Consider the following 26,986-nt stretch of genomic DNA (forward strand, 5'->3'; position numbering starts at 1 on the left):
AAGTTATCTTGATATTGTATGCAGTCAATATCTAAGTACAAAAAAAACTGAATGCACATGGGAATTAAGCCATGGTCTCACCACCATAAGGGGATCCCTTCAGATCAGGGTAGAGAGATCCTGGTGGACAGTTTTCATAGATGAAGCTCATAACTGTTCTGTGGTTAGAGAACTTCACTCTCCAGGTCTGTCAGTCTAGTCACATTTCAAGAGCATTTTGAAAGTATTGGTGAATGACTTAATCTAGCAAAATGTTCAATATTCCAGTCATTAATTTTAGCCAAGTTTTTATTTATGATGGATATTCAGTCTTTTTATGATGTATAAGGTTTATTTTAGGAAAATGAAGATAGTGACTTCGCCTTTCTATATCAATTAATCCACCTTCCTTTCCCACCTGTCCACTTTGAGCATACCATAGATAAACAAACAAAACACACCAGCCAAAACAGAAGTAACACAGTTAGTGATAGCTTACTGTGATTTCCAAATTTCCTGTACACACAAACAACCTTCTCCCCACTAAGATTAAGAGAAAAATTTTCAGAAGTGCTTAAGTGACTTAATATTGACTTAGACTTGACTTTTACTGTGACTTAGGTGCTTGGTTAATTTAAGCACTAATTTTTTACTCTAGATTCACAACCAGTGCTCTTCCTCAATCATGCCTATTAAGGGGTTTCTACTCTGATATTCTTTAACAAAAATTCTGCTTGTTTGCATCAGTACTATAGTGTTAACTATAGACAATTCTCTAAGTCAAAAGGATTTTATTAGCTTAGTATTCTGTATGTTAAACAAAAACATAATATCATGCTAAAATAAAACTGGCAAAATAGAGCTGTGGGAATTAAACCTCTTCTGCAGCAATAGCCTTGAGTAGATCTCACATTCAAGCTATCAGAATCTGGCGATAGAACTCCTTAATGTGACTGAGGTAAGATACCTTTTCCAGTATCAATATTTAAAAACATTTCTTCATAAACTTAAAATTAAAACTTCTGTAAAATTAACAAGTGTTTTGTGGTCTTCAGACTCCTAAGGGAATTCTACACCAAAAAATTAAAAATTCAGCAAAATTTGCCCATTCCCAGCTTCTCGCAAACAGAAGCTAGGGACATCATCCCTGCCCATCTGGTTAACAGCCACTGATGGACCTATTCTCCATGAACTTATCTAGTTCTTTTTTGAACCCTGATATAGTCTTGGCCTTCACAACATCCTCTGGCAAGGCATTCCACAGGTTGACTATGCATTGTGTGAAAAAAAATACTTACTTTTGTTTGTTTTAAACCTGATGCCTATTAATTTCATTTCAACCTAGTTCTTGTGTTATTTGAAGGAGTAAATAGCACTTTCTTATTTACTTTCTCCACATCGTCATGATTTTATAGACCTCTATTATAGACTTTCTCCACCTCAGTCATGATTTTATAGACCTCTATAGTTGTCTCTTTTCCAAGCTGAAAAGTTCCAGTCTTATTAATCGCTTCTCATATGGAAGCAGTTCCATACCCGTAATCATTTTTGTTGCCCTTTTCTGAATCTTTTCCAATTCCAATATCTTTTTTAAAATGGGGCAACCACATCTGCACACAGTATTCAAGATGTGGGCGTACCATGGATTTATAACCTGAAGTCTCGAAGTGTATGAGAGCCAGCAGCCAAAGTTAATCCAAGCAAATAGCCTGTGAACAGTCTATTGCCCAAGACATTTTTACATAAAGCATTCAAACACTTTGAAATAATGAACGATCATGAAATTTTAAGTGTTTTCTAATCAATCACAAACACAAAAAGGCTTGGGCATGTCTGACTGCTACAAACTCGTTGTTCAATTCTATGGGTGACCTTGTCTGCTGAGATTTCCCTGGTGAATGCTCTGTAGGACAGCAGTTTTCAAGCATTCAGGAGGCTGTTTTATTTCTATCTGTATGTTCCTCAATAAACTTTGGATGTTTTACAATGCATGTCTGCTTCTTGTAGATTACTCACTGTTGAGGACTGGACTTTAGGAGTCCAGGATGCAACCTTTAAAGACAATGTTTGACTTTATGAACCCTTTAAAATCACTTTTTAGTCTTCAACAAGGGAGAGATTAGAGATTTCAATATTTTCGTTAATGACTTGGATAGTGGACTGGAAGCAGGATTATAAAAATCTGCACAGGAGACCAAGCTGGGAGGGGTTGCAAGCACTTTGGAGGATATGATTAGAATTCAAAACAACTTAACCAAATTAGAGAATTGGTCTGAAATCAACAAAATGAAATTCAATAAAGACTAGTGCAAATACTACACTTCAGAAGGAAAAATAAAATAAACTACAAATGGCGGTAATGACTAGCTAGGTTGTATACCGCTGAAAAGATCTGGGGGCTGATAATGAATCACAAATTGAATGAGAGTCAGCAATGAGATGAAGTTGTGAAAAAGGCCAACTTTCTAGGGTGCATTAACAAAAGCGTTGTTTGTAAGACACGGGAGGTAAATGTCCCACTCTACTCGGCACTGGTGAGTCCCCAGACGGAGTACTGTGTCCAATTCTGGGTGCCACACTTCAGAAAAGATGTGGATACATTGGAAAGAGTCCAAAGGAGAACAAAAAATATAACAAGTACAGTAACGTTGTCCCCGTTAATGTTATTTTGTTATTAGGTCGCTGACCTATTAGAGAACATACTCCTTTAAAGTCCTGCAATGTTCCCTTATAACGCTGTTTGGCTCCCCCGCCCACTGCTCTAATCGGGAAGCAGGCAAGCCCCTGCTCCACGGGCAGTAGCGCTGGGCAGGCGGAGCGGAGCAAGCCCCCACGCCTCTCCCCGGCACGAGGTCCAGGCAGGCGGAGCAGAGCAAGCCCCGTGCCTCCACCCCGCTCCCCGGCAGGAGCGCCAGGCGGGTGGAACAGGGCAAGCCCCAGCGCCCCAACCCCACTACACCCCGCCTCAACCAAGCTTCACAATCATCATTGCCGAGTACAGTATTAAATTGTTTGTTTAAAATTATTTAAAACTTATACTGTATATGTATATAATGTCTTTTGTTTGGCGAAATTTTTTTTCCTGGACCCTACCCCCCCTCACCCATTTATATTAATTCTTATGGGGAAATTGGATTTGCTTAACAGCATTTCGCTGAAAGTTGCATTTTTCAAGAACATCACTAGGACGTTAAGTGAGGAGTTACTGTATTAGAAAACTTGACCTTTGAGAAAAGGTAAAAAAAACTCTGCATGTTTCGTCTTGAGAAAAGATGACTGAGGGGGAACCTGATAGCCCTTAACATATCTTAAAACTGTTATTATAAAGAGATCAACTGTTCTTCACGTCCTCTGAATGTAGGACAAGAAGCAATGGGTTAATGTGTAGCAAGAGAGATTTAGTTTAGGTATTAGGAAAAACTAACTAGAAAGGTAACTAAATTGAAGAACAGGATTCCAAGGTACCCACTGCTGGAGGTTTTTAAGAACAGATTGGGCAAAATCTGTCAGGAATGGTCTAGGCTTACTTGGTCCTGCCTCACCAGAAAGGGCTGGACTTGATGACCTCTTGAAGTCCCTTCCAGACCATTTCTATGATTCTGCGTTAATGGGGATAGCAGATTCTTCCATCACAATTTTGATAACTATATTAACTACACATATGGATTAAGTTAATAGGGAACCTACCATAAGCAAAAGCCAAGTGAAGAAAGCAAACATACAGCAAGATTACATATTTGTGTTCTTAGATGGTCGTGTTATTAGTGTAATTAATATACTTAAAGACTGTGCTTAAAAAAAAAAAAGAGGTAGATATCAAGTTCTACTGCTTTTACCACAACATTTACAAAAATAAACAACTCATGGTAATATTTTTACCTTGCCATCCCGGTGTACACATTCAGTAAAGTAAACAAATAACTTATCTATCAAACCCAGTTTTTTCACAACATCATGCATTTTGGCATCTGTAAGAGAAAAAAGCATTAGCAAAAGCCATTAGTTCCACACCAATTTTATATTTAACTTTCTGGGTGGGAGCACACACTATTTTAATGCTGGTGAGATGTACTAATGTTACATCACTGAATGCCAAAGCCCTCTAGCCACGGAATAGGTACAGCACAGGCAATAGCAGTGCAAGCCTCCTCAAAGCCTTTTCAACATGTCTTACACCTATTCTCAAGGGGTGACAAGGAAGTTCGGTTAACACACCCAAACAACACTTGACCTCAGGAATGAGGCTGCCAATGACTATGCCAGTCATGATGGTAGTTGTGGAGATACAGATACCTGCCTACTAAGTGTAAGAGACCATGAACTCATTTTCCCTCAGCACCTAGGAGACATCAGAGAATGATTTTTACCATTATTCCTCAAGTGAAAGGATCTGTATCTCATTGCCAATCTCTTTCATACACCAACCCCTTGGATTATTTTATTAAATACTCTGAATATTGGTTTATTGACAAGGATAAACTCTTTGGTGGAGAGACATTTTGTTATCTGTTTGTACTGTGCCTAATGCCATGAGGCCCAGGTCCATAACAGGAGTTCCTAGAGCTGCCACAATTAAAATAAAAAAATAAATGGAAAGCTAGGTGAAACTCCCACTGACGTTGATGGAACCATGATTTCACCTAGGATATTTACAATGTTTATCATTGGTTAACACACCAGTAAGTTTTTAAACATACTCAAATGAAATTATTTTTCAGTACAATTACCACCACCTACAGCACCTGGCTCAAAAATAAAAACCGTAATCAAACACTCAGGAAGGTATTTCAGAGGCTGGTTTTTTTTGTTTGTTTTTAAAATGAGAGAGATTCTTCTCTTGGGAATTTAAGATTATTGGGCTGAGTAAAATAGCTGCAGTTTCACCCTGAGTCATGCTTGGTATTTCCTATCTAAAGGTTGAAAACTACAACAGCCAACATGGAATGTAGTTCACTGGATGTAAAAGAACTGTATGCATGTATATGACCTACCAAGAAAATGCAAATTTGATATTTGAAATGTCAGTATCTTTTCATTGTAGAAAACTGAGTTAACTCCTACTACTAGGGTTTCTTGCTAGGAGAAAGAAACAGTACTTATCTGCAACTGGAATTTGAATAGATTATGTACAAATCCACTCTTGGAATGCACCTGTGCACTCTACATAAAGCCTGAAGCTCTCTGAGTTCAGACTACTGAGTGCACCTGGACCATGTATTGACCCAGAGAATGTTCCCTTCAACGTTTGCATGCCTTCACCTAAATTTGTTCTTTAACAAAATTTGTATATTTTCTCCCTGTGCTCCCACAGATTTTTTTTATTTGTTTTTTATTTATTTTTATTTATTTATTTTATTTATTTTTATTTATCCCACCATCTCCCCAAATCTACTACATTAAAAACAACAGGGAGTCTATAACTTCATTATAATAGACAGTGTAATCACAGAAGCTAATCTTGATTCTGTGAAAGCCTCTGCCAACTCACAAGTGACATTTCAGCCCCTTTTAATTGCAGGCAGCTTCTTAGGATTAAGCAGAGTGAGGAACATTATCTAGATGAACTCTAGCCACCATTGACATCCTGGCCAGCAAAGAACATAAATTCAGAAAGATAGAAGGAACTCCTCATTCAGAGTGAACCCCCTTTGGTACACATGCTTCCTATACCAGATCAGGCTAATGTAAACTGCTCCTTGTTAGCTGCAATTGAAGCTCTACTGTGCCCAGGCACATCAGTTGAGACCGGTGGTGTGAATGACCCAGTCAGGCTTTTTCACAAAACACTTCTCTTAAATAAAAGCAATAGCTACTTGCCTTCCCTCAACCTCCTCAACATTCTACTAGATTCTTTAAGGGGAGATCTAACTGAACTGAGAGGAAAAGGCAAGTTATAAAAACTTTTGGAAAGCTTATTCCTTATGCTGTCGACTCTGAGTCAGGCACAGCAATGTAGAGTGACAGGTTTCAGAGTAGCAGCTGTGTCAGTCGGTATCCGAAAAAAGAACAGGGGTACTCGTGGCACCTTAGAGACTAACAAATTTATTAGAGCATAAGCTTTCACGGGCTACAGCCCACTTCATCGGATGCATAGAATGGAACATATAGTAAGAAGATATATATACATACACACATACAGAGAACATGAAAAGGTTGAAGTAGCCATACCAACTGTCAGAGGCTAATTAAGACGAGCTATTATCAGAAGGAAAAAAAAACTTTTGTAGTGATAATCAAGATGGTCCATTTAGACAGTTGACAAGAAGGTCTGAGGATACTTAACAAAGGGAAATAGATTAAATACGTGTCATGACCCAGCCACTCCCAGTCTCAATTCAAACCCAAGTTAATAGTATCTAGTTTGCATATTCATTCAAGCTCAGCAGTTTCTCATTGGAGTCTGTTTTTGAAGCTTTTCTGTAGCAAAATTGCCACTTTTAAGTCTGTTACTGAGTGGCCAGAGAGGCTGAAGTGTTCTCCTATGGGTTTTTGAATGTTATGATTCCTAATGTCAGATTTGTGTCCATTTATTCTTTAGTCTGGTTTGGCCAATGTACATGGCAAAGGGGCATTGCTGGCACATGATGGCATATATCACATTGGTAGATGTGCAGGTGGCTAATGTGATTAGGTCCTATGATGGTGTCACTTGAATAAACATGTGGACAGAGTTGGCATTGTCCTTTGCTGTAAGGATAGGTTCCTGGGTTAGTGTTTTTGTTGTGTGGTTGCTTCCGGTTGGGGGGCTGTCTGTAAGTGAGGACTGGTCTGTCTCCCAAGATCTGAGAGAGTAAGGGATCATTTTTCAGGATAGGTTGTAGATCTTTGATGATGCGCTGGAGAGGTTGATGCGCTGGAGAGGTTTTAGTTGGGGGCTGAAAGTGACAGCTAGTGGCGTTCTGTTATTTTCTTTGTTGGGCCTGTCCTGTAGTAGGTGACTTCTGGGTACTCTTCTGTTTTTTCACTTCAGCAGGTGGGTATTGTAGTTTTAAGAATGCTTGACAGAGAGCTTGTAGGCGTGTGTGTCTGTCTGAGGGAATTGACGCAAATGCAGTTGTATCTAAGAGCTTGGCTGTAGACAATGGATCATGTGGTGTGTCCTGGATGGAAGCTGGAGGCATGTAGGTAAGTAAAACAGTCAATAGGTTTCTGGTATAGGGTGGTGTTTGTGTGACCATCACTTATTAGCACAGTAGTGTCCAGGAAATGGACAGCTTGTGTGGATTGGTCTAGGCTGAGGTTGATGGTGGGATGGAAATTGTTGAAATCATAGTGGAATTCCTCTTCCATGGGTCCAGATGATGAAGATGTCATCAATGTAGCGCAAGTAGAGTAGGGGCATTAGGGGACGAGAGCTGAGGAAACGCTGTTCTAAGTCAGCCATAAAAATGTTGGCATACTGTGGGGCCATGCGAGTACTCATAGCAGTGCCACTGACTTGAAGGTATACATTGTCCCCAAATGTGAAACAGTTGTGAGTGAGGACAAAGTCTCACAGGTCAGCCACCAGGTTTGCCGTGACTTTATCTGGGATACTGTTCCTAATAGCTTGTAGTCCATCTTTGTGTGGAATGTTGGTGTAGAGAGCTTCTATATCCCTAGTGGCCAGGATGGTGTTTTCTGGAAGATCACAGATGTGAAAACACTTTAACCTCTCTGGCCACTCAGTAAAAGACTTAAGGGTGGCAATTTTGCAACAGAAAAGCTTTAAAAACAGACTCCAATGAGAAACTGCTGAGCTTGAATGAATATGCAAACTAGATACCATTAACTTGGGTTTGAATTGAGACTGGGAGTGGCTGGGTCATTACACATATTGAATCTATTTCCCCATGTTAAGTATCCTCACACCGTCTTGTCAACTGTCTAAATGGGCCATCTTGATTATCATTACAAAGGGTTTTTTTTTTCCCTTCTCCTGCTGATAATAGCTCATCTTAATTAATTAGCCTCTTACAGTTGGTATGGCTACTTCCACCTTTTCATGTTCTCATATATTTTCTTACTATATGTTCCATTCTATGCATCCGATGAAGTGGGCTGCAGCCCACGAAAGCTTATGCTCAAATAAATTTGTTAATGTAGAGTGAGTTAGCCAAGCCTCAAGACCATTGCAGTAAGAGAAGACTCTACTGTTCCAGTGAGTGCTTGTGTTTTCAAGTGTAACTTAATAAAATCAAGTTAAAGACTGACCTCGCCCACTTGAAGAAAATACTGCAGTCTACAAAATAGAGTTCATAATCTAAAAAGTGACAATCTCAGCCAAGAATTGGATAACACTAAAAAAAACCCTACTCTTTGCTAAAGAGAATGGTCTCTTCCACGCAAGCAGAAATAACTAGCATGGAAATGCAGGAATTTTGCAGTGTCATTATCTCTAATAAACAAGAATAAATTAGGTGATAAAGTTCAAGGAAAAAAAGGAAGGAAAACACATGTTGACTGGGTCAATCTAAAAAGCCCTATTTTAAATCCCAACCATTAGGTTTACCGTAACTTTGCAGAATTATACTTGCCCTCTGACCCAGGTAGAGCCATTCTTTTTTCCCCCGATGGGAGAATAAAATCTACATCCCTCATTCTCAAGTATAACAAGAGCAGGCAAGTAAATCTTGAACTTGGGCTGTGAAATTTTCATGACAGTTTTGCAATATTGGTCTGATAATATAAGGGGAAGTTACATAGTTAAATTTTGAAAATAGCATTTCAAGCAGAAAACCAGCTCACCAGCACATGAATCAATATTTCCAGAACACTTTACCTTGCATAATTATAGCTAGCTGCTCTGCTGCAGACTTTCTCAAAACTAGGTCAATGGTGTCAGAAGTAAGAATACCATACAGTTTTTCCACTGCCTCATCCTATTAAAACAAAACTGTATTTAGAAATACATTACAATATATGTCTCTTAGTTAAACAGGAAAACTAGCCCTCTGATTCCCTCAAAGTGTAGGACATATAACAAACGATCTAAATAAAATGTGACTAGGATCCATTCTAAAAATCCTTACAAGCAGCATATATATATTCACTCAGAACTGATCATGGTCTGATTTACTGAGCTTCTAAAGCATTTCTTGGGGAACAAAAAATTAACAATTTCCAGAATGTAGCAATTGGAAACAACAACAACAACAACGTACCATGCCCATTGTTTTTTAAAGTATGCAAAAACAGACATTTCAAAAAAGTATTTATATTCTGTCATAAATATAAATGGAAGGCTAACCACCTTTCTGTATACAGTGCTCTAAAATCCCTCCTGGCCAGAGGTAAAGTCCTTTTACCTGTAAAGGTTTAAGAAGCTCAGGTAACCTGGCTGGCACCTGACCCAAAATGACCAATGAGGGGACAAGATACTTTCAAATCTGGAGGGGGGCGGGAAAGCCTTTTGTCTGTCTGTGTGATACCTTTGCCGAGAACAGATCAAGGATGTAAGCCCCCCAACTCCTGTAAAGTTAGTAAGTAATCTAGCTAGAAAATGCATTCGGTTTTCTTTGTTTTGGCTTGTGAAATTTGCTGTGATGGAGGAAATGTATATTCCTGTTTTTGTGTCTTTTTGTAACTTAAGTTTTTGCCAAGAGGGATTCTCTATGTTTTGAATCTGACTGCCTGTAAGATTATCTTCCATTCTGATCTTTACAGAGTTGTTCTCTTATTTTTTTTCATTCTTCTAATACAGTTCTGATTTTTAAGACTCTGATTGGGTTTTTTGGGTCTTAAAAATCCAAGGCTGGTTTGTGCTCATCTTGTTTATTCTCAAACCTCCCCAGGAAAGGGGGTGTAAGGGGTTGGGGGGATATTTTGGGGAAATAGGAACTCCAAGTGGTCCTTTCCCTGTTATTTGTCTAAATCACTTGGTGGTGGCAGCATACTGTTCAAGGACAAGGTGAAATTTGTGCCTTGGGAAAGTTTTTAACCTAAGCTGGTAAAAATAAGCTTAGAGAGTCTTTCATGCGGGTCCCCACATCTGTACCCAGAGTTCAGAAGGGGGAGGGAACCCTGACATATTCATACTCATTCTTCTTGTGTAATTAACAAGTGCAGTAATGTACATTATTATTACATGCATATATTCATGATTATGTGACGTAGTTACCTACAATAGCAGGGAATTAGAGTCAATAGTCCTAGATCCTATGTTCACTACATTGACATGTTCACTACTTGACATTTCAATGCGGTATAGTTTTAGCTAAATGAAAAAGACTCTCTCTAAAATGGCTTGTGTTTAGGTCAGCTATTAAGTTCAACATATACAGAGAGATTTTAGATCTTACATTTTTTAAAAAAAATCAATGGTAAACTGAGTGGCTACATTATTTTTACGCTGGAGGAAGAATGTCATCTTTCACAACTCATTTAACATTTTGATTTATTTTATTGGTTGCTATTTGCTTCCATCAGTTTCCTGCAGACCATGAACTTCTAATCTAGAGCCCAACAGCCACAAGTAGGTCCTGGATTTTATCTTATATTATAGATGTAGAATTTGCTTGTATGGTAAGGAACTGTTTTGCACCTGTCTTATCCTGGATTACAAGCATCTGTTATTTGGGTTTGAGGTTGCACAACATAAGCAGCTGGGATATTAAATGGTTTTCAGCAAGTTTCAACATACAGTAATATGACCAAAAAGGTATATATTTACCTGTTGGTCTCCCAGAAAGCATGAGATGTTCACCTATCTATATCTTCTGCAGCAGATATTGCACCTACCTAAGGGCCTGCTGTTTTTCCCCTTCCCTTAACCTGTTTACTTGTCTGTCTATCCTTACATTATCAGCTCTATGGAGCAGAAACTCCTTGAGTGTCTCAAAAGAAGCCAGCACATAGTGGACGCTACTGTATATGATAATCATGCATTCTACGCCAAAGTTACTTTCCATGGGAATTCCTTCCATGATTGTGAGAATAACTGTGAGAACGTGGATCTATGGAATTTTGTTCAACTTGAAGCAAAAACACAGCTAAAGACAAGATGACAGTACGAAGAGAACTCTGACATTTGCTTTGATGTCAGCCTGTATTATTAAAAAATTATAGTAGGAACTACCTAACACTATTACCAAAGGTTACGTGGTTGTTTATGTATTAATCCCATTTCAATTGTTCATATCTTCATCATAAAATTTTAATCTTTTGGGCTGAGATTATCTAGACAGACTACCCAATGTGAATATTTTTTTGGAAACTGAGCAACTGAGCAGCTGTTTGAGTGAAACGAGAGATTTTTTTAAAAGGTACACTTTTCCCATGATTAGAAGAGTCTTGTAATCTTTTGTTTCCCAGCAGCACAAGTGGCCAGAGGCAGACACTTGACATTTGGCCTGGAAATATTTCACAATGAAAAGTGCCTTTGAGTATTCTAGCAAAAGATAGTTTTGATTTAACAGAACCATGACCGTTTGAAAAAATGTTCTACTCATGCACAATAGAATTTTAACAAGTGTGATAAGCTATTATAGTGTGCAGCTAAGTACATCCACTTTGCATTTGTGGAGCTAACTTATCTGCACAGGGTAAAATCTAGTGAAGCTGAGTAGTAAGTGAACCCATGTCTCATTCAATGTTACACCTTGTGATGGGGTGGACTAGGTCCAGAGGCCCCCTGCTGGAGGCCTCATGGCCCTGCCTCACCGTGCCCCAGAAAGCAGAGGAGAAGTACTCCAGGCAGCCTAGAGTGGCTGCAGAGGAAGCAGCCAATCAGAGGGGCTGCTGGACGGCCAACCAGAGGTCACGAGGGCCATACGAAAAGCAGCAGAGACAGAGCAGTCAGTTGCTTCCTGGAGCTGAAAGACAGAGGGCTGGGTTCTTGGCTGGCTGGAAGAGCAACAGGACCACAGACAGCTCAGTGTGGGCAGGGCTGAGACCAGGAAGGACTGCCGAAGATCAGAGAAGCTAAGAAGGAGCTCCTGGGTGGCTGCAGGGACCAAGCAAGGACTGAGCCCAGAAACTAGCCAGACCAAGCAAGGGTACCACGATGGGCCCTATTGGTCTGGTTAAAGATTGAGCCTAGGGAGGGCTGCCGAAAAGGACACCCCAATGGAGAGTACTGCGATGGGCCCTGTTAGACTGTTATAGAGGGCAGTGTCTCTGGGGGGAAGCCTTGGTGGAAGACAGTGTGTGAGACTCAGCCAGAGGGCTGAGTCATTGAAGACACATCAAAAAAACAACTGGCGGCGGAAGGGGGGGCACTCGCAAAAGGTGGATGCCAACAACTAAGAAATGGAAGGCTCACACCAGACCACAAGGGGGCACTTGTGAGAGGCGACCCCATTACATATCTTATAACATAAAAGCTACTCTTAAAGTTTGTAGGGTAGAGGTTCTCTGGCAGTCTTATTTTTAAGGTGCAAGACCATTCAAGGGAAAAGATTACTGTAACCTGCAGAAGGTGAAATAAATGACAAGCAGCAGCCTTCTCACATGACGTTAATCAGCAGTTCAAAAAGGACAGAACGACAAAATACGCTAAAAAGATATTTTGGTCACCTTAATAATTGACTCTTTTGTATCATCCAACTTCAGCTCAATAGGTCTTTCCACAATAAACAAGTTAGGAACACTGGAGAGAACACAACCATGCAAAAGAGGGCGCTTCAGGCTGGCCCCTTCTTCATTCATGAGATGGAATGTTAGATGTTTCAGTGCCACAGAACGGACTCTAAGGAAACAAAGTACTAAGGATAATGGTTCTTTTCAGTGGGGCATTTTAGCTCTTCAGATATATATACAGAGTTAGAAAATGTCAGAAAAAACACACTGATAATGTTTAAGATTCATAGATATTAAGGTCAGAAGGGACCATTATGATCATCAAGTCTGACCTCCTGCACAATGCAGGCCACAGAATCTCACCCACCCACTCCTGCAATAAACCTCTCACCTATGTCTGAGCTATTGAATTAATCATTTACCCACAACATTTCAAATCAGCCCTCACTGTAAATCAATGGAATAAGTTTTAACAGTTTAGGTTAGACTTGCTAATATCATACATCAATCACATGCTGAAATTATTACAGGACATTACTACTCACAACTGCTTTTTTGAGAAGAGAAGTCGTAGAGCAGCCCTTAATCTAGTAGTTCTAGGGAGAATCCCTTCTCCTTTGTCAGAAGACGTTTTGCTTAGACTCAGGATGTGGGTACCCAGTGTCTCTTCTGTGTCTGCATAACCCTAAAAACATTTAAAAACCTATTCACCAGTTTGCTTAATTAAGAAACAAGCATGTCTACTTTTGACAAAAAACAAAACCATATGAATGGAAACTGTATGTTTTCTAGGTAAGATTATATTGAATTGTACTAAGTACTTCAAATGAAACAGTCTTGGAAGTGCACATAAAGCATGCCCTTCCCTCTAAGCGCATGCTTCTTCCCTCTAAGCACATCTAGGGAAGGAATTGCCTCACACACTTTCTAATTCAAGTCTAGACAATGATTACCTTTCCAGAACACCCCAAAGTTAAATTCTCACGACCCAGTGACTTAAAAAATAGGACGCCACCTACCTTAAAACAATAGAAGGTGGGGGACTATTTAGGCAACTATCACTTTTTTTAATAAAGTTAAATCATTTTAATTCTGCAAAATAAAATGTTTCCACAAAAACCAGGTGTGACTGTAAGAGTTCATCAATGCCCACTAGCAGAAGGCCAACCATATTGTAACTCACATCAGGCCTGACATATTCACTATCCCCTCCACAAACACTGTTGTCATAGTGTGTATCTAAAAGGTATGCCATAAAGTATCATACATAAACTGGTGACAAGCTGGTCCCAAATATCATCGCTTGATGTATGTACAGTTTGTGTACAAAGATGTGTATGTTTGTGTGGGAAATATGTTCTTAAAATGTGTTTTGGAGGCAGTGCATAAATCCAGTCTGCCTTAGACAAAGGTATGTGGATTCAACTGTCTGACTGGCTTGATTACAGGCAGAGGGCAAGGAAAGAATATTTACACATAAGGTAAACAAAGCAATCAAGCTAACAAGCGGCACCTTAGCAAGCACCCCAGAAATCCTTCCTGACTCTTGAGGCTGAGACAATGGACTTTGGGTACTATAAGAGCAAAGAGACATTTTAGTTATTCATCACTTAGGGGTCACAGCACCCTTTGAGCCTGTGAACGTTGGATCCTCAAGTCTGGAGGGCTACAGCCATGGTTTTTAACCTATTTTTTTATTTGCAGACCCCTAAAAAATTTCAAATGGAGGTATGGACCCCTTTGGAAATCTTAGACATAGTCTGCGGACTTATTCTTGTTTAATTATAAACCATCTCAGTGCAGTGTACTAAAGTGAAGTGAGAGTCTTCAGCTAGTCTAATAGGCTGGTGTGTGCATTGCCTCTTTGGAGGCAGCAAACGTAGTATTTATGAGAGTGTCCAATGAGAGGGAATGGACACTGCAGAAGACATTTCTGGGGCAAATCAGCAATCGGGGTTCACTGTACATTACCACTTAAGAGCATGTCCACACTGCAGTACAGATACAACCTATAGCTTGTGTAGATATACCCACACCAGTTGTACTCTAGCTAGTTTGCTAAAAACAGCAGTGAGGCTGTGGGAGCACAGGCTGCACCAGCAAGTACATACATAGGGAGGTGCGGGGATGAGGAAGGGGACGCTTGGACACACCTTGCTAAAGCCCGTGCTACTGCATCAGCACTGATGGTTTTAGCAAGTTAGCTAAAGCACAGCTAGCGTGGGTACATCTACACAAGTGGCAAATCATACCCACAGCTCCAGTGTAGACAAATCCTGACTTAAAAAGCAAAGCATGGAGACTGCCTGAAGGTCTCAGGACAGTAAGGGTCATTAATTATGTTTAATCAAGAAAACAGAAGTTTCAAAAAGGCATGCCACCCGAATGGAGGACGACAGCCAATTTGTACCAAAAAGATATGAAGCATATTTAGGTCTGTATTGCACTAAGTTACATGAAATTTGAATAATCAGGAACCTCCCACAGATGTCCAAACTCAGTGACGCAAAAAACAATGAGGGAAAATAAAGCAAAAATGGCCAGATCTTTATTACTTTTACAATCTATTTTGTAGTAGCGCCGGCAGGCACCAAACTATATTGGAGTCCATTATACTAGATGCTACATAAACAGTAAAATACAGTTCCTCCCTCAAAAAGTTTGCAATCTAATTTGAGCAGTATGCCATAAGAGAATGTGTGTTCATCTACACTGGAATTTTCAGTCATGTTCTAACAAGTGTTAATGATTACATATTAACTAATACAATTGTAATTTCTACCATAGGCACTTCACAAACATTTGTTGCAGGACACGAATATTTGTTCCCAGTTGTGTTCAATTTCACATATAGTTGTGCTAGTTAATACATTTTGAATTTTGTAGTTAATTGACAGTCTAAATAAATCCTATGACAAGCAAAAGGAGGAGGGAGCATAAGAGAAACATAAGATCATGTGGTTAGCTACTGCACAACTTTTTGTTCTCTAATCTATACATCAAATCACTGACAAGAAAGACAGACACTTTGGTATTTTTCCATTCTGAAAGATGAGAATGTTGTTTAACTGCAATAAAACACCGTAGTATTTTCTTTTACATTAAGATCTCTCAGGCAAAACAAAGCAGACAAATAATAGAATAAAAACAAAAAGACTAAAGCTCCAAAAACTGTGGTATACAAGACCCTGATCTTAAGAAGATTTCCTAAGGGAAAGCTTCTGGGATTTTTTCCATTTACCATTTGGTGTTTTTCGTTTTGTTTTAGTGTTCCTCTGGTCTGGAAGGTTTAAAAGGCAGATAGAACTCTTGTAAAAAATACTTTGAGATATATGTTAGAAATACATTAAAGTTTCAGTTTTCCTGAACCTGGAGGCAAGAATTTGGGCTGATGGAGAGAGCTGGGTTGTGAATTGACACAGGGAAGAATGATTCGTCATTTTATCTTATCTCTACAGTCTGAACCAGATTCTTCAATTGCAATGAACTTCCCATATCTGCTTAGGAAACATACAAAACTGTCCCCTATTTAACACCCTTACATTTTGGCCTGCTCAGGTGACTATTACTTGCTCATCTATTCCACCCTCTACCTTGCTGAATTTTCTTCTCCTTGTGTAACATGACAATGTTGCAGTGTAAGTGTTTTTATGGTAAAGTAATTAACCTCAGCTCAAGACAAACTGTGCTTTAAAAAAAGCTGCAGGTACCTGTAAAATTGGAATGATGGGATAGAGGGCTTCAATAAACTTGTTCCAGGTCAGTGTTGTCATCATCAATTGCCCCTGCAGGAGATACATAAGAATGGCCTTGGCAGCAGAGTTCACCTGCTCAACAACAAAGAATAAAATAATGTAATAAAGAAAAAAGAATTTGTTGATCCCACAGTATGAAATTAAGCTGTGCTTTCTAAAGTAGGTTTTGAAGGAGAAAACACTTGAAATGTAATCAATATGCATTAGAATCTATTACTTGCTAGTTTAGTATTGTCTTCCACACTTGAGCTTAGATTGCAAAAGACCCTTACAGGAGACAACAAAAAGAGGGAACAAGCAAGGAGTTTCTTCTCCTTTATACAGTTCATGCAAGGACTTGAAACCCTTAGTCTCAGAGCTCAGAGGGTATATTCCCTCCATTCATCCCAAAAGGGAAAGAGACGGAAGGAGGTGAGGCCATTGTTCATTCCACAGAGCAGGTTGGTTGCACCAAAGGTAACAGGCTCAACCACTCTAAATGATGGTTCAAAACTGAGGCAACTTTGGCATGTAGCCATGAGGGGAGGGACTGCTCTTCCTGAACAATTCCTCTGCAACCAGTACATGTGGCAATGCAAACTCTGCACCACCTCCTATTTACACTAGTGGTTAAAGCCACAATTAGACTCTTAAAGTTTTAATGCACTTACAGCTTAGCTATCAAGTGGCTGTTATGGCACTGGACATTCTACTTAAAAAGAAAAAAAAGTTCTGTGAAGAATATGAAAAGATACATGTTACATTCTGACATTTTTTTAGGTTTGTCAAATCCCATTATTCCCTTTTGTCCATAACTTCCCCCCCCCCATCTTTGATTCATATTCTTTTCAAATTCTAATGACTCTTTCCAAGCACTGAAAGTAGTATTCATTAAGAGAAATTAATCACTATGAACTCAGACACCTATTGGCCTCTTTCTTACTTTCTTTCAGTCTCTGGCTTTATACAACAAGTTCTCTTTCCCTTCTTATGTGACTGTACTTCTCTGGAACATTTAATTCTCAATCTCCATGACATACTGTTTTTTCCCCAGAGTGATTTAAAGATAGTTGCATGACCATGTGTCTTTCTTCAAGAAAACAGTCAAAAGTATTATGCCAGCAAAACACTTAATTGACATTTAAATCTTCTCTCTCTCTGTCTCGTGTGTTTTTATATACATACAATTTTTTTTCTGAATTATTTATGAATAATTAGAGACAGAAATTTAGAAAAAAAATTTCATAGTATTCTTCAGAGAAGAGATATGCACTTTTATTAATCCCTAGACACATTAAGCTCACAACTCAACATCGTATTACTTTGAGTTGTCAATAGGACTGTCTGAAGGAAGAGATTCACAAACAATGCAAACACCTGTATTTCACTCACATTTCACAACACCACTAGCTAAAGCTGGTGATGAATGTGACAAAATGCTATTTTGTCAAAATGTACTTTTCCTGGGAAAGGGTTGTTTTTTATTCATTTCTTGACTCAGATTTTTCCCCAAAATTGTCAGTATCTCTGCCCACATGCACCACCCCTGCAGCTCCCATTGGCGCAGTTCCTGGCCAATGCGAGCTGAGGAGCCAGTGCTCGGGGAAGGGCAGGAGCAATGCACATCCCCCATGGCCGTTTTTCCACTTAGGAGCAGCAGGGACATGTCGCCGCTTCCGGGGAAGCGCACAGAGCCAGGTAGGGAGCCTGCCAGCCCCGCACCAACTGGACTTTTAATGGATATCAGAAATGCCGGTTTTTAGAGCTTTCCAATTGATAAAGTGCTGGATAACACAGCTTTTACAGTACTTGCTCTTTTAGAAAATACAATATTAAAAAACTCACGCACAAAATGTATATATTCCAACAAAATTTGACTTAAATTTCTTAAAGATATTAATCTTTGAAATAATGCTTTTCAGCAAATTTGCAGCTAAAGAAAGCTGTTAAATGTTGCTTGCATATAGTTTTAAGGGAATCCTTAACCATCAACAGACAACAGTACAAATCCAAATCTGCTAGAAAGTAGGTACAACTACATTGATTTCAACTAGATTTCAATTTATTCACAGCAGTTCTAAATTAGATCCAGGGAATGAATACAAATTATGAACCCAATCCTTCAAACATTTACACATGAAGTTTAACTATAAGCACATGGGAGTTCCTTTTCTTTTAACAGAACTATTCACACGCTTAAATTTAAGCAAACATAGAAGTGTTTGATGAATCAGGACCTAAGATTATTTGCTGTTAATACAAATTCAAAGGGTAACCAACATTTAAAAAAATACTGTCTTTATTCTTCAGAGAATATCCATTTACCCCTTCACTAAACTTTATAGGCACTTCACAGACTTCATTATACTAGTATTTAAAGTATTATTTTGCAAATTGATATTTTGCTAGTCAGGATAATAAGATTAAAAACAAAACATATTCTTCTTTACTATATCTTCCAAATAAAATCAATGCATTAGAGGAGGTTTTTATTTAATCATATAAACCAGGTTAATTTCATTTGTATGTTAGTACATGTACAGGAAAGAATCCTTTACTGAACAACTTTATATACAGAGAAGCTGTGTATGTAAGAAACTAAGCAGTGTAATTAATAACTTTATTTCTCGGTTTTATTATTATTTTCTTAGTAAAAGGTACTTTTAACTCTTTTGTTACAATTCCTGAAGTTAAAATTATCTTTCCATCTCTCAATGGAAAACTGAAAACACCACTGAGGATATGAGATGGATCATTCCTTCATGCATAAATGTCAACCCATAAGATTTTTTTTAACATTATACCTCATTTTGGGACTCCTGGAGGCCAAATGTACAGATTTCATATAAAACTTTTGGATGAAGAAGAAAGTGAACTCCATGACAAACAGAAGACACAGGTTTTGTGACATTATGGATACCCAAACATTCCTAGAACAAAAAAAAGTAAATGGTTAATTTCAAAATTCAAGGAAGTTCCTATTTCTATACCATTTCTTGCAGATGCTATTTCTTACTTTGTGTGTTCCAGGTATAAGGACATAAGCATACTATGCTAAAATGGCCCCAATTGCCATGCAAAGTATAAGCATTCAGGAGCTACAGAATAGATGTTGGTGCTACTGTTGCTCCATAAATTTATATGACAATACAAATATTTTATTCTTGACAGGCTGTTGCTATCTCCCTTTCCTGCTGTGACAACTTGATACCTCAATTCTCATTTGAGGTTACTGGGCATTTCCTGACCGTTTCAGGAGGACCACAGTCCCTGAAAGTGGAGCACTATGGAAGTAGACACCTTTGCCTCTTGACTGAGAATCCCAAGCAAAGTAGGCTGTAGACACTGATCCTTCATGAACTCTTTTCAAAGGCTGAATGGCATTTCAACCTTCTGGAATGGTCCATGTGAAATTCCTAAATATAAAACTACAGAAAAGTTTATACTACTTTTATAGTATACTACTGTACTACTAAAAGAAGATTTAGTAAAAAGAATCAGATAAACTAAATATACGATATGCATCTCACCCAGTATGCATATTATTTTCCCAAACTCTGCAAAAGCTAGATTAGACAAATATAATCCGTGTATCAGAAAACATGGCGGGGAGGGGGAGAGAGGAGACAGACCAAGGAAGAAATTCTGGCTCTTCTGAAGTCAATGGAGTACTACCATCGACTACAATAGGAACAGAATTTCACCAAAATTCCTTAAAGGTGCCCTACAAAAGGAAAAAATAGACTACTACTCTTTAAAATATAGAGCATGACCTGGAGAAAAGTTTTTGTTCTTTTGTTGTTTGTATCAAAAAAATTAGTTCTTGTCTACCCTAGATGATGGATAAGTGGAGAATTAGTAGGATTACGACATCACAGATACTATGAAAGTGAAAATCAAAAACGTTTGAGAAGCTACCTGATTTTATTCAAACTCCTTAAACTTTTGTTTTTTTGTGAATATATATTTAATGCAAACATTCAGGACAGGTACTGAAGCGTGAAATGTGATTTAAAATAGTAGTTTGAAACTCATTTGTATTGTGGTAATGCGTAGGTGCATAAGTTACAGACGAGGACCACAGTGTGCTAGGCACTGTGCAAAGGGAAGACAAAGGCAGAAACTGAGGGGGGTTATTTGCTTCTAGAGGATTTCCATCTGTTTACAAGTACAATGATGTTTGATTTTAACTGCTGTCTGTGAAACTCAACTAGCGTTCTTTCTATCTTATGCATCAGCCCCAGTAACACATATATTATAAGTTAAATTAGCCACTCAGTGACACGCATGTACAACCAATGCCTTCAGTTGGATTGCACAAATATAAATAATTGAAACTTAGTAAACAGTTCTGTTCATAGAGAAAAAGAATCCATAGTTCTCTCTGCCCACAGTTTTGTTCTTTTGGAAGAGTTAACGTTTAGACAGAATTGTAAAAAGCAGTAAAAATGAACAAATAAAGTGAACTAAAGTGAACAAATACAACTCTGAATACAAGCAGGGAGTAAGCTTTTAAGTAAGAAGTTGCCATTTCTACTTAGTCACTTTTCAGAATACAGCTGTGTTTTAAGGAACTCACAACTCTATCCCTTTGGCTAAAGGATAAGAAACTCCTTATCAATCCACATGTATGAGTCATCTATAACATTTCCACAGAAAAATGAAGAGAAGATTTAATATTCCCGATATTTTTAAAGTCAAAATTAGGTACATACACAAAAAAGTTGACTAGTCTTAACCTAAACACTTTAAACAGGTGTTTAAGTCAGAGACGAAAAGGGACACAAAGCAATTTATGTTATTTTTTCAGGTCATCTATTAGTTTAAAGAGATTCTTCATCAATTACTTGAATATAGATTCACAAAATATGTTTGTATATTTATTAATACTTTCAGTAAACTTTTTCTATGAATGAACCTTTCCTAGAAGAGCGGTCAACTCAAATGACATTGCACTAACGCACAAGGACTAAGAAGGGAAAATGACCAGAAACAAAAGTGAACCTAGCCAGTCTAGTTTCAGTGTCCAAGTTAATTAGACTGCATAACTCATTTGTGATCTAAAATTAATTTAAATATCACATTTTAATCTGTTATAAGGGAGGTAAAATTAATGACATGCAGGATATTGAGAGGGTATTTGGAAAAAAGCTGAACACATTGTTTGGATTTATCACACAATATGAATCCCAGACTCTATTAACCCCTGCCACTATATCTAGTACGATCTATAGCCAAACCAGTTCGGCTTCACTCTTTTACAAATAAAACATAAATCTTCAAGTCCAGACCAACATATAGCAGACTGGAAACAGACTAAACTGTAAAATCACAGATAAATGACAAAAAAAAATAATCCACATTTTCTTCAAAGAAAACATGATAAAACCCATATGTAGCTCTAACCTTAACAATTTCCAGACAGCAATGGTAAGCTTCAGTTTTTATATTCAGCAGAGGATGGGACAACAGATGGAGAAGCACCTTCTGACTCTCTGCCTGCAGCAATTGGTTAGCCTGGGCAGACTTCCAGCTACAAGTGGAAACAGTTAAATATCCAAGATAAATTAGCGGCTATACTGTTTGTTGTACCACATTGATAAACATGCTTGTTTTACAGAGTAAGACATGGAGGACTTCTGCAAAATTTATGATTATGTCCAGTGTACTGCAGGGCACACAGGCAACATTCCTTTTAAAGTACAGACAGTCATCATCTTGAAGAGGAAATGACTCAATATAGAGTTCAGAGGTCATTTTGAATTTTCCTCCAATGTTGTAAAACTGCAACTTATAATACTGATATTCACTTCTGTACATTTCACTTAAGTTTTCCTTGATGTAATGTGGCACTATAGATGATCAGAGTAGTAATCCTGGTTGGGGAGTTTGAAAAATGTATAAATGCTGTGACATTTTTCACATTTTAGTCATCATGTTTAAGTTGTATAAATCTGGCACATGATCAAAACAACATACACATAAGTGAGCCAACATAACTAAAACCACAAAGTCTTATCTCAAGACTGCAATGGATACTGAAAAAAGGAGCACAACTTTAAGTGATTGCTTAGCACTAATTGGTATGGTAAATCCACTTGCAGTAATAAATATTTAACAGATCAATTACTTGAATATAGATTCAAAAATATGTTTGTGTCTTTATTAATACTTTCAGTAAACTTTTTCTATAAGTGAACCTTTCCTAGAAGAGCTATCAGCTCAAATTTCAGAGTAACAGCCGTGTTAGTCTGTATTCGCAAAAAGAAAAGGAGTACTTGTGGCACCTTAGAGACTAACCAATTTATTTGAGCATGAGCTTTCGTGAGCTACAGCTCACTTCATCGGATGCATGCCGTGGAAACTGCAGCAGACTTTATTTATACACAGAGAATATGAAAAAAAATGACATTGCACTAATGCACAAGGACCAAGAAGTGAAAATGACCAGAAACAAAAGTGAACCTGGCCAGTCTATGCTTCCATTTCCACGAAGCATATCTCAAAATTGCAATGGATACTGAAAAAAGGAGCACAACTTTTTTAAGTGATTGCTTAGCACTAATAGGCAGTGGCAAATCCACTTGCAGTAATAAATGTTTATCAGATATACCTAATTAGCAGCAGAAAATAGAGGAGTGGAATTCACATTTTCTGACAGGCAGCATGAATAGAAATGTCTCTTCAGACTATGAAATTTGTTGTTTCCTGCCTTTATAACTTGCTCACAATTCTCAGAAACCACAGCCTTCCAAAGAAACTATGTATATTAAAATGAAAAGAATCATGGGGGGAGGGTGAACCTGGGCTCAGGGTGGCTAGCCCCCAGCCCAGCCCACCCCTTCTACTCAAAGCCCTGCCCATCCCACCCTGCTACCCCCTGACAGAACCCCCCACAGCCACGGGCCGCCAGAATGCCCCGAGCCCCAGGTGAGCTGCAGAGATCCCCTCCAAGCCCCAGAGCACTGGGTGGATGAGCAGGCAGCATGCCCCTGCACAATCCCCAGCATGCTAGGCAGGCGGGTGGCACGCTCTCTCCCCCCACAAACCCCGGAGCGCTGAGCGGCATGCCTCCCCGCACACAAGCCCCGGAGCGCTGAGAGGCACCCTCCGCGCCCCCCCCCCACACACACACACACAAGCCCCGGAGTGCTGAGCAGGTGGGCGGCACGCTCCCCCACACACAAGCCCCAGAGTGCTGAGCAGGTGGGCGACACGCTCCCCTGCACACAAACCCCGGGGCACTCAGCGGGATGCACGGCCCCCAGCACCAGTGCACCGAGCGGGTAACACAGCTCCCCCACCCAGCCCCAGAGTGCCGGGAGGCGTGGCGTGCTCCTAACCCCCACCCCAAAACACCGGGCAGGCAGCGCAAGCACCAGCTCCCATCGCCCGGAGTCCCTGGCCGCAGGCTGGCACCAGCCCCAGCCCAGGGCTCCGGCCATGGGGGAGAGCCGCAGAGCACCAACAGGAAGCAGGAGATGGTCTGGGGGTGGAGCATGGGCGGGACCACAAAAGGCTCTTTGGTGAGGCACAGCATCCCCCAGTCTTTGATACCCACTGGCCACGAAAAGAATTCTGAAGTATAATTAGCTTAAATTTGAATTTCATACCAAGGCTACAATGCAGAATCTCCTTTTCAGGAACCACAGACTAGCAGAAAGTATTTACCTATTGTACGCTTTAAAAAGATATTTGGTAAGTAAGCTCCCATTGGAATTTACAACATAAGAAAGAGTTCTCTCTAGCAGAACAACTGCAGTTAAAAAAATATATATATATATATATATCTCTGGAAAATATCCAAAATGGGGATCAGATCAGAAGTCAGTCAAAAGGGGAAGGAGGGACAACAACCCAGGAGATACTGTTTACCAGAAAGGTTTTAAGGGCCACTCCCCAAAATCCTCATTATCACATTTAAGCTTCAAAGGCAAAATTATGCCAAGTTGTCCTTAAACAAGTCTCCTTGAAAAGTTACTTTCTAATCTGTTTTCAAGAAATGTCAGAGTTAAAATGGTGGCTTCGACCTTCAAATACATTTGAGATGCTTTTTTTTTTTTAAAAAAAAAAAAAATCCTAATGCTCTCTCTCTTTTTTTAACTAGTTTAGTGACAAAACTTTGCACATCTCTTTTCTTTTAAGATATGCTTGGATAAATTAAGGATGGGAACAAGACCATAATCTAGAACGAGTAAAGAGTCCACACTTCACCTGCAACATATGGGACACAGTTCTTCTATACAAAGAAAATAGTAATAATTTAAAGTAATAATTTATTTACATATTCAAGCAAACATGGATGATTTCCTGAAGTAATGGAAAGTGCTGATGATAAGGAAGACTATTTAGGGCCTGATCTGCCAATTCCACTAATTCAAAGAAATGTTTTTCTCCCTAAAAAATAAAAAATAAAAGGCAATTATTAATGTTAATTTAAAAAATAAGTTACTTCTGTACATTCTGAGGACTAGAAAATTTGGTGGTATCCACCAATTACATCTTGCCAGACTCAGTCTCTCTCTGCAATGAAAACAACACTATTCCATGTGGTTAACCAGGATAACAAATTACAGTTACTATTAAATACTTTTAAAACAAATTACAACAATGTGATCAATTGTCCATGTTAGCGAGTACAAATGCCTACATTTATGGGCTTGTGGGCTGCTAAATAACTCAGAGGTGCTGAACTTCCTCAAGTCCCATTAACTTCAATACGAACTGAGGGTGCCCATCATTTTGCAGCATTAAGACCATAACACATCAGAGCATCTCAAAATATTCCTAAGCCCTTAATATTTAAGCCATTTTAATAATGAAGTACTTCCTTCAAGACTACAGTAAAGATCAATAAGTGTTTTCTTAACTAGGGTCTATAAAGTATAACACTATTAATCCAGATTATCTGTACTAGAACTAGCTTTATGAATCTCATCAAAACATAAAATATTATGTTTTTGTACATCTGTTAAGGCTAACCCTTCAGAGTTAGGTATTAAATACAAATTATTTAAACTTTAATTTTAAGAGCTAGTTAAGTTGAATGTTAAGTACAAGGACATAAATTCAGTTTCTGAATCTGTGTATGTAACTGATGAATGAACTCAGAATTCTAACTACATGATGATACTTCTGTCCAGAAATAACATTACACTTCTTTGGGACTGTGCCTGATGTAGCTTCTCTCTATTGGCTTTATTAATGGAACAAGGAATGTAGTAGTCTGTACAAACAGGAACAACTTTACACTGAGTAATGGAAGAAGATAGGTTAGTACCACACTGAAATCATTTAACACTATAAAACACATTATTCCTTGTCTCCTTGTTAAGGACTTCAGAGTACCTAACAGAGTAAATGTCCATGAAACACATGAAGACAATAAGGATCTCTCTCTCAAGATTCGTAGCATAATGAGTGTCCAAAGGTCTTTACCTTGTTGGTAGTGCCATCTTATTTGGACTGCTTGGAATATAAAATGTTCTAAGTCATTTCAAGTAGTGCATAATTACTTTACAGCATTTTTTCCTTAAAATATACTACTAATTACTTTCAGACCTTTCTGGTTATAAATTCACACAGCAATACCCCTTATTTTTAACTCCTGCATGTGCCAGATTTTCTCAACTTTGTGGTTGATATTAAGTGAAACTGATTTCTGACATGAGGGTAACAAAGTACACATATCAACAAAAAACAATGAATATTCTCACACCTAAATATTTTGGTCTCTAGTTTTTCGTTCGTTTTTAATTTTCAAACAGCTTTTCAATATAGTTTTTGTACCAGAATCCAATACCTCCTTACGGACATCCATCATAAAGTTACAGGTGCAGTCAATTGAATAGACAGCCTCTGCAGCTTGTTTATAAATACTGTAGTTCTCAGAATTCATCTGCTCCAAATAGGCTGCAACAGATTCATGAATACTTGGATATTCCAAGGAGAAGGGCATGTCCACGGAAAGAAGAAATAAAGCAGTCACCAAGCTCTCTGGTAACACTTTGCTAGCCTTGAGAAAAATTGAGGGGGAGGAAAAAAAGGAAAAAATTAGTATAAACATTAGCTATTAAATTCAGCTTTTGAATTATTTAACAAGTGCAACCCTCAATGCTGCTATTTAGTATTTAAAAAAAAATCTGAAAACTGACTTCAGGATTCTACAAATTTGAACAGATGGAGACCTTTTAGGAAAAACTGAGGGGAGCCTATAGCCTTTTGGTATAAAAGTCTGTGCTAAAGTAATATATATATATGCATAGTCCAGCCCTGGGATTGGACCCTCCGCTAATTTGTTAAATTGTCTCTAATGAGTAACCACCAGATGGTAACACAGACTCAATTATTTCTGTAGCCTCTTGCCCTTTATAATGTTATCATTACAGGTATCTTTATAATCCCTAAAATACTTGCAGCTTTACAATTGTATGGTGTTGCAACATATTACCAGATGAGAACTTGCTCTAATTGCAATAAGTGGTCACTCAGCTCAAATTAGTAATTCAGAGTCTGACAGCTATATTGCTCAACTCCTGTCCACATACAAGATAAAAAAATAAACAAAAAAACCATTTGCTGAACTCAAAATGATAGTAATGAAAATAGTGTTTACACAAAAATTGATATATCTACAATTTTTAGGGACTAGAGAGAAGGCATATACGTTAAATAGTACAATACAAGTCATGGTAAATCATATTTGTATCAGTTAAATGATCCTCCTAGACAATGAATGTTAAGCTGCAAAACTTCTGAAAAAAAACAAAGTTACA

General features: G+C 38.5%; 1 protein-coding gene across 11 annotated transcripts in view; it reads right to left on the minus strand.

Annotated features, from left to right (window-relative positions):
* RTTN (rotatin) overlaps positions 1-26,986 on the minus strand; it is a 145,464-nt gene that overhangs the window by 93,430 nt on the left and 25,048 nt on the right. For 10 of the 11 annotated variants that reach the window (XR_012157271.2, XM_073331722.2, XM_073331720.2 and 7 more), the window contains 9 exons: positions 26,014-26,226; positions 24,496-24,608; positions 21,618-21,744; positions 19,016-19,141; positions 16,188-16,304; positions 13,023-13,162; positions 12,475-12,646; positions 8,741-8,840; positions 3,859-3,947 (listed from right to left, as the gene is read on the minus strand). Coding sequence is in view for 10 of the 11 variants with exons in the window: in XM_073331722.2 (XP_073187823.2) it covers positions 3,859-3,947; positions 8,741-8,840; positions 12,475-12,646; positions 13,023-13,162; positions 16,188-16,304; positions 19,016-19,141; positions 21,618-21,744; positions 24,496-24,608; positions 26,014-26,226 (1,197 nt within the window). In the remaining variant the exon portion in view is untranslated. Of the gene's footprint in view, positions 1-81; positions 2,941-3,858; positions 3,948-8,740; positions 8,841-12,474; positions 12,647-13,022; positions 13,163-16,187; positions 16,305-19,015; positions 19,142-21,617; positions 21,745-24,495; positions 24,609-26,013; positions 26,227-26,986 lie in introns of those variants that run through there. The other variant, XM_073331729.2, reaches the window with a different exon arrangement.

Source organism: Lepidochelys kempii, chromosome 2 (genome assembly GCF_965140285.1).
Source record: "Lepidochelys kempii isolate rLepKem1 chromosome 2, rLepKem1.hap1, whole genome shotgun sequence".
Classification (NCBI taxonomy): domain Eukaryota; kingdom Metazoa; phylum Chordata; order Testudines; family Cheloniidae; genus Lepidochelys; species Lepidochelys kempii.